The sequence below is a fragment of the Lampris incognitus genome, chromosome 13 (assembly GCF_029633865.1).
Source record: "Lampris incognitus isolate fLamInc1 chromosome 13, fLamInc1.hap2, whole genome shotgun sequence".
In the NCBI taxonomy this organism is placed as follows: Eukaryota; Metazoa; Chordata; class Actinopteri; order Lampriformes; family Lampridae; genus Lampris; species Lampris incognitus.
In genome coordinates this window covers 32,391,020-32,399,786 of record NC_079223.1, presented here as the reverse complement: position 1 = coordinate 32,399,786, position 8,767 = coordinate 32,391,020, and the positions used below count along the sequence as shown (strand labels likewise).

The window sequence follows — 8,767 nt, the reverse complement described above, 5'->3', positions numbered from 1 at the left end:
CAATAACTATGATGGAAACAGAAAATATTACAGCTGCATTTCACAAGAGAGAAAAGCCCAACACTTTCAGACTGTGAAGAAACGTAACAGAATGAAACAATGTAAACATATTATTTATTTCTTATGGCAAAAAAAAGCTAAATGTATAAATAACCCCACAAGCAGTAAACTCAATTCAAATTACCGGTAGTAAAACAAAACAACAAAGATCATCAATAGGGCCTCCAAACAGGCTCTTCCCCTCTGATAGAAAGATGTGTTCCTTCAGCGTGATTGATGAGTGGATTTGTGTAGTAACGTTCCTCCCCCGTACCTTGGTGCAGTTGGCTTGGTCCAAAGTAGAAGCTACCGGGCTGAAACGGCCCACTGTGGCTCATAGGAGGAGGCCGATGAGAGGCGTAAGATGGAGAAGGGTTGGAGTAAGGGATGGAGGATAGGTGATGCATTCTGGGAGCTTGAGTGAAGGTTGACCCCAGGGAAGGTACCTGACCTAGAAATGATGGCTCACTGGTCCAAAAAGAGGTGGGAAGAGATCTAGAGTCTACGTGGAGAAAAGATTAGAGAGCAAAAGATAGAAATTTGAAAATAAGATACTGAGAAAGGTATCGGTGTGCTATGATGGTAATTTGACAGCATCTCCAAAGGTCAGCAAAATTATGAATCAAGCTATCATTTTGGGGTCTGTTTTGGAAAAAAAAACTAAACTTATACTACTAATTTAAGGTGAATGAAATTAATTTAACCCATACTTGAATGAAACAATGTGAAGTTGCCCCTGCCCCAGGGAAAGGTTCACATGCAGGCCAAGCAATCAAACTTTCTGAAGTTTGGCAACCGCACCATATTATATTTCATAGTATATGTCATGATGTTATAACTAATGCATTTAACCGATGTGTTTATCCAGAGTGACCCTGAATAAGTACAACCCAAGAACAAACTTAACTCATTTAACCATTGAATAATGAGGCATGCATGTTTGTTTTTTTTAGTTTTTTTTTTTAAATAAGCTACTAAATGCTCATTTCTAATGTCTTTTAGGATTACTCTGGTGCTGGTCACAAGCTAACAGAATTACAAAATTAAGCAAAATAAAGTACAAAGTATTAAATTATTAAGTGCAAATGTTGCTTTACATATGATATGCTCACATTTACAAAGAAAATTAACGAAGGGCAGCCCCACCAGGTACACAACTAATTACAGTTATTTTCAAAATTATTAGTCTCCATATCTGCTCTGTGCCAGAAACCATGGTAAAATGTGAAAAGAAAAATTACAAATGTGAATACACAAGAATATCATATGCTTTAGGATTGGTGTGGGGGACAGGGCTAGAGGGGTCTGTCCTTATTCTTTCTGCCTGGACCAGTGTCTCAAGGGTCCGGTTTCACTGTTTTGCCATATGCCTCAGCCTTGCTCTCTTCAGCCATCTGCCTTTTGCTATCCTGAGCACTGTGATATGGTTGGCATCCATACTTGCTCCACTGCTGTCACTTTTCTAGCAGACTGCTGCTGTTGCTATTTGTCAGAGGTTCCTGCTGACCGGATGTTCTTACTGAGTGTGTGGTCCACCTCCCCTACATGACATCCTCCCTTAACAATGTTAGCTAGCTTGCTAACAATTATTGTTTCCTCCAATTTGATCTCTTCCCTCAGGCTTTCCGACTGGTGGCTATTTTTCAGTTTTCAGTTGACGTCTTCTCTGTAGTTTTGTTGCTTCGTTTCGGCTTTTTCCATGCAGCAGGTAATAGACCCATGGTCTGGGCTCATGCTGTACTGTGACTTGCGAATTGACTGGCTGCTGCCTTCTGTTGACAGTCGATGCACACACATCCACAGCATAAGATGTTCACGCTCCGTTGTCTTTCTATGGAAGACGCTTTGAGTAGGTGGGCTCTTGACCCCCCCCCCAATTATTTCCCAGCAGATCTGCACGAATCATGAGGGCCCCCTTTCTCAAACTATGGGAAGGAATCCCTGCTGGGCCGCCACAAAATAACTGTCTTTAAAAAAATATAGGCTATATTTTTTTTCTTTTAATTTAAATAAATAACTGTATTCAATTCAATGGGTCTGTGAATGTTCTCATTCATCCAGGTCATGGTTATCCAAAGGAGTTGAATCAAGTGCAACTGGACTTGGTATTTATCCGTGAAGACGTTTCGCCTCTCATCCAAGAGGCTTCCTCAGTTCGTGCCTCTCTGACTAGACCAAGCTAGTCTGACTGTCTGGTGATGAGACTCGGTATTTATCCTCTAGGAGTCGTTGTCAGAGCTGTTGATATGCGTGGCTCTTTGAGTCCCGATGTTTACCAACGCCCGTCGCTAACAGAGCCATAGATATGCGTGGCTCTTCTTCTCTACCCAGGAGACTCAAGAAGCTTAGCCTCCAAGAACAACAGTCGGTCACTAACGGCTCCAACGACTCTCATGACCACTGAACAATGAAGTCGAAATCAACATCCCCAACGACCGTCGCTGCTAAACAAATGCAAATCAATAGCTTCGATAACGACGGGCGCGGCCATGACATCTGTACACAAAAGAGCCACACATATCTATGGCTCTGTTAGCGACGGGACATTTTTCAGACGAATGACAAAATCGCTGCATTCAAGAAAAAGCTCTCCGTCTGGAAAACTCGAGTTGGCAAGGGAGTTTATGATGTGTTCCCATTATTTTCTTCTCTGGCTGATGATAGTGAGGCGGATTTGAGTCCCATGCGCAAATTTATGGGAGAACACCTGAGCCAGACTTTGCTCAAATTTGAGGAATACTTCCCATCACAATCTGACGCACGCACCGGAAATCAATGGATGCGTGATCCGTTCACCACTGCCGAGACCGGCACATTATCTGCCACTCTCGAGGAGGACACACTTGAGGAGCTGTCATGTGACGGAGGGCTGCGCGCTCGTTTCAATACTATGCTGCTTTCAGAATCCTGGCTGGCCTGCCGAGGAGAATACCCGCAACTCGGTGACATGGCAGTGAAAATGTTGCTCCCCTTTCATTCCACCTATCTGTGCGAGTCCGGCTTCTCAACTCTTGTTGCGACAAAACCGACATACAGGAATAGACTGGCTTCTGAAAACAGAAAACACCATGCGTGTTTCCCTCTCCTCCTTTCCCCCTCGGTTTGACCTACTGGTTTCAAGAAGACAGGCGCACCCATCTCATTAGGTGAGCACATGAATCAGACATTGATTATATTATGTTTTTTTAAGACTAATTTGATTTATATTGTTCCTCTTATTATGTCTCTCCCTATACCCTCTCTCTCTCACACACACACATGCACAAACCTTTTTATTAAATAGCCTATTGATTTGGTCACCTGACAGCAAAATGATTTGAGGGAATGTCATTCATGTGTGAAGGTGTTTGTCTAATTTATTTCGTTTTTAAAGCTAATTAGTACCTGTCATTTACTGCAGGGAAAGATGAGGTCCAACAGAGAGACAGCCAACTCAGCCAACAGAGACAGCCAACAGAGAGACAGACAACTCAGCCAACAGACAGACAACTCAGCCAATAGACAGACACACATCAGCCAACAGACAGACAGACAGACAGACAGACAGATAACTCAGCCAATAGACAGACAGACAACAGACAGACAGACAACTCACCCAACAACAGACAACAGACAGACAGACAACAGAGACTTTCAAATAGACATGATGTGGCGCGGACAAGAGAGACAGACACAATTCTATAAATATAGCCTACATTTAAATGATTAAAATGTTTTATATAATAAAATACATTGAATAAAAAAAATAGTCTTTTTTTCCCCAAAAAAATTACGTAAGCGGTCCCCAGAGGTTGAGGGCCATGGATTACTGGTCCCCGGGACTAAAAAGTTTGAGAAAGGCTGATGTAGGAGACCTATTTTGGATTCAAAATTGTGAATTTCGCCGAAAGGTTTGCTTGGCTGTTAATTACACTGACATCGATGTTGTGAGCCCCTTTTGTACATAGAGGCGAGGGATTTATAAAGATAAACACTTTTCTAGTCTATCCACCTCTTTGAGATTCGTTGTGATGACAAGAAAACCAATAAGAATAAGCATGGCAGAAAAGCTTTGGAAGAGAATGATTGACAGGCAGCAACACTACCCCGTCACAGAGACCTCCCCTGATTGGTTGAGGCCAACTGGGAGATGTGAGATTTTAAGAACATGAATACATACATGGGATTAAACGCAGAGGCTTGGTTTTCTCTCAGACCGTTTCTCATAGCCATTATCAGAGATTAAATCTTTCAGAAATAACACTGAAAGAAAGTTGCCTACCTCAGCTTTAAATTACCACTTTGTCTATACAGTAATATATCTAATCTGGTCATGTGTGATTTCCAGCTGGGGTTTGATTTGAAACCACCAAACAAAAACTATATGGGTTTTATCTTTAGCTAACTATTTGACCAAATCTAAAATAATTTACTTGATAAGTGTGATTTACAAAAACGAAACCAAATGGAAATTCGAATAAACCATTAGCTGTCCTCTTTGCACCTGAGGATGCATGGCTGTTGCGAGACTTGAACTCGACTGACTTCATCTCCTTCTGTCTCTGTCCTGAGAGAGAGAGAGAGAGAGAGAGAGAGAGAGAGAGAGAGAGAGAGAGAGAGAGAGAGAGAATAGAGAAATGACAGCAGAGGGATTGAGATAAATCAATGCCTGTCACATGCTGTTGTAGCTAATTTGGGCGGGGGGGGGGGGTAAACCAGGAACCGCCATAGCCGGGACGCGAACCCATGGCTCCCACACCACACCCGTTAGCCAAGGGCTACTTTATGAAAACTGTGGTTGGTGCTGCTTATCACGTCAAACTAGTTACATTGGCCAACCTCTGTAGATACTAACGTCTAGGCAGTCGGGGCCCATCCACCGTAACCTTGATGGCTCTCTGCAGAGTTGCAATCTGAGGAGGTGTGGTCAACACATTGATTGACACGGTGAAACTCCTTCCTATAACAATCACACACACATACAAACACACACATATTAAAAACAATCATGTCAACACACACACACACACACACACATACACACACACACACACACATACACACACACACACACACACACACTAAGAAATTGGTGGTTTAGCTCGAATAAACTTTGATCAAATGTATTGTATCAGAGACTTAAAGTAGTGCAACAACACTAACTTAATCAGTGCAAGAAACAAAAAGAAGTAAACTATCATAACTACGGTACCATACAAACTCAACATAATAATGCAGCAATACTGTTCAACTACAATGTCCCTCTCAATAAAGTTAATGAACAGACAGGACACTATGATCCAATAATGTTAATCTGAAATTAAAATAAAGTGCCAAAAAGTACAGATAACATATCCTGCAAATACTACGGAACAATCAACAACCATCAACGCCATAGATACAATCAAGAATACAGAAAAAAAGCACTCTGTTCTGTTCTAAAAAATAATGAAATTTGAATTTACATCTCAGAACCACTTTCCAATTACTACATGATAGACCTATATTAGTTTTAATGTAACAGAGAGGCTAATTGGTGCACTGTGTCTGTCCATGTGAATACATATTTATGATATATATATATATATATATATATATATATATATGTGCATTGATATATGTATCATACTATATTAATTGTCTATCTTTATCTGTATGTATTTACATATGTATGTGTGCATATGAATATATCTATCCTTCTCTGTACCTCTCCCACTGCGTCCTATAAAGCGGAGGTCGTTGAAGTGGGCATGGCCTTGCTTCATGATCGCTGTGGCGTTGCGTAGCTCAGCGCTGCTGTTGTCATCATTACCAGCCATCACTGTGATGACCACACCATCTGCAACATCACCGCCCAGAGCCACCACCTGAACGGGATGGAAACGACGTTGGTTAGCTGGATAGTTTGGCCTTCTTATGCCAGTGGTCTTGTTTCAGTGTTTGTATGGGCTTAATGAGCATGAGGCAGGCAGAGTGTGGTCTCAGCAGTGATTTAGTGAAAACTCAGAAAGGGCTCGCTTTGCAAACAAGGACCCTGTGTGCCTATTACCTCCTTCTAATATATGTCCACACGGGTTTAAGCAGGGAGAGAAGATGTGACTAAAACGGGGCAGTATGGACGACTACACGTAATTGTGAGCCGTTTTTCAAGCATATGAAAAGGGAGAAATATTGGTAAAGGGACATTACTTTGAAAGGAAAGCTAAATTTTGTACTTGGATTGTTGATTTGACACTTGCTGTGTTGATGATAAACTACACACTGTTCCCCATAACACTCATTTGCCCTCCCGTCCCTCCATAAATTCCCAAATGTTGCTGCAAGTGTGCTGAGGGTAACAAACCAATATATTAATCCATGTCTTAACCAATTTATCGATCTGTTAGTAGTTATTAATGAAATGCCATCAGGCCACACCGTTATGAATCTAGTTCATATCACGAAGATGGTCGGATGACACAGACAGACAGACAAACAGACAGACAGACAGACAGACAGACAGACAGACAGACAGACAGACAGACAGACAGACAGACAGCCTATCTACTTGGAGGCAGCCACTCACAGTGAAGGCTTTAGGTAGAGTCTTATTACACCTCCAGTGTTGAGGCAGGCTACTGCAGAGGAAGTTAGGGCTGTCCGTCTGTACCAGGTCTTGAGAGGAAACTATACTACACTTGTGGAAGGACTGATGAATGGGCCCCCGTGGTGACCTCACTTCCTTGTCCGCTGGTTGCCAAGTGCATGGGGGCAGTGTCAGACATTGTTTTGCCTGGGGATCTAAAGAGAGAAACAGAGAGTACAGATAGTTGCTTCTTTCTTTCTTTTTTGCAGTCATGCAATTATCAATTTCATCCATTAGCATATCAACAGGTAAACATGAAAACACAAAGGAACACTCCAACCGGTCCAACAGATGGTCACTATAATTGGAACGGAAGTGTTGTGCTGACCCTGCTCTCACAGATGTAATGTCTTTGAAGAGGGCACACTCGATTATTGACCTATTTACTGTATTGTGCATTTGGAAAGCAAGACATATAGGTATGAATACAAATAAGTTTTGCACTTTCAGCTGCACAGTAATTCAACAAAAAACTACTAAGCCTTTACAATACAACAAAAAGAAGAAAGATTTGTGTTAGGATATCTGGATCATTTTTGACCGAGGGCACAAAGTTTTTTTTTTTGTTTTCTTTTACCATCTGACTGCTGTTATTAAGATGTCCCTGTACATATACTGGTTATATTGTTATGTAGTGATAAAATCTGTGTATAATTAGTCTCACAGCTTTGGATACAGGCCAAATTAAACTTATAGCCTAGTCCATCCATCCATCCATCCATCCATCCATCCATCCATCCATCCATCCATCCGTCCATCCATTATCCAAACCGCTTATCCTGCTCTCAGGGTTGCGGGGATGCTGGAGCCTATCCCAGCAGTCATTGGGCGGGCAGGCGGGAGACACCCTGGACAGGCCACCAGTCCATCACAGGGCTTATAGCCTAGACCTCTAATTAAAATCCAAGGTAAATATATTGTCTAACACAATCAGCTTTGATTACTCAAAAACAAACAAACAAAAAACATCGATTTATGTTGTTTAGTAAAGTAGTAAATCGATCAGTAACACCTCTGCAATCCATCAAGTGTCCTGATCTTTAATTTGAGTATCTATTTGCAAAGGAAGGGAGTTTCTGCTGATGGCCTCTGACTGAGGCTATGTGTTATGTTTATCTGTTGTCTTGTTTCACCCCATTTATTGTAAAGCAACTTTGAGTGTTAGAAAAGCGCCATATAAGTTTGATTTATTATTATTATTATTATTATTATTATTATTAAAATAACATGAATACAGATGTGTCATTGATTACTGTCAAATTTTCCTTTCAAATACAATTCACTGAATGAACTGAGGACCTCTGAGGTAGTATGAACTAATTATTGAGGCAGCTAAGTAAATACTCTGAAAAAAATTAATAAACCCCAAATTTATATCCATTTGGGAATGTTTCCTTTTGAGATCAGCATCTTAACCCTCTTATTCAACATTTGATGATTTCAGCGCATGAATACTTCTGATATAAGATATTGGATTGTTAATTCAGGTCGGTGCACTGAAATGTAACCTAAATTCTGCGTGCTCCCAAAATAGGTAAATTCAAGCCAAGTCAGGGCCTGGGATGGCCTGGCAGTCTGTCCAGGGTGTCTCCCCGCCTGCCGCCCAATGACTGCTGGGATAGGCTCCAGCATCCCCGCGACCCTGAGAGCAGGATAAGCGGTTGGATAACGGATGGATGGATGGATGGAAGCCAAGTCAGCCTGGGGTATAAATTAGATTATGAAATGTTTTTATTCTAAAATAATCCCTGTTTGTTGTTTGAATGCGCAAAGTGGGCAAGTAGACCGAAAAAGCAAGCAGGTAGCCGCTGCAGCTAGTATATATGCATATTGGAATCAAAAAATTTGTGCAAGAATGAACGTAATTTTGCAAGCATGCCTCCTTTATGGTGGCTCGTGTGCCACCTTTGCAAATAGTAAAATCCAGCATTAAATGCAGTTAGATATTTACATACTTTCTCACGATTAAAATAGATATTTGTACACAAATAAATTAATGTTCAGTTTAAATCATACATTTCTTTGGAATGACAAACGCAAACAGGCAGAGGACTTCGACGAAAGAGATAAAAACTACAGCCTCCATAAGGGCGCGCGTCTCTGCCGAACGTCATCAAATCGCGC

The 8,767-nt window shown here is 41.3% G+C and overlaps 1 protein-coding gene across 1 annotated transcript; it reads right to left on the bottom strand.

Annotated features, from left to right (window-relative positions):
• Positions 1-212: 212 nt before the first annotated feature.
• Positions 213-8,757, bottom strand: runx2a (RUNX family transcription factor 2a). The gene is made up of 6 exons (XM_056291430.1): positions 8,721-8,757; positions 6,584-6,798; positions 5,726-5,885; positions 4,874-4,978; positions 4,523-4,585; positions 213-541 (listed from the first exon to the last, which is right to left on the bottom strand). Exons 1-6 carry the CDS (start codon positions 8,755-8,757, stop codon positions 213-215), a joined length of 909 nt encoding a protein of 302 aa, XP_056147405.1.
• Between the last annotated feature and the right edge of the window lie 10 nt (positions 8,758-8,767).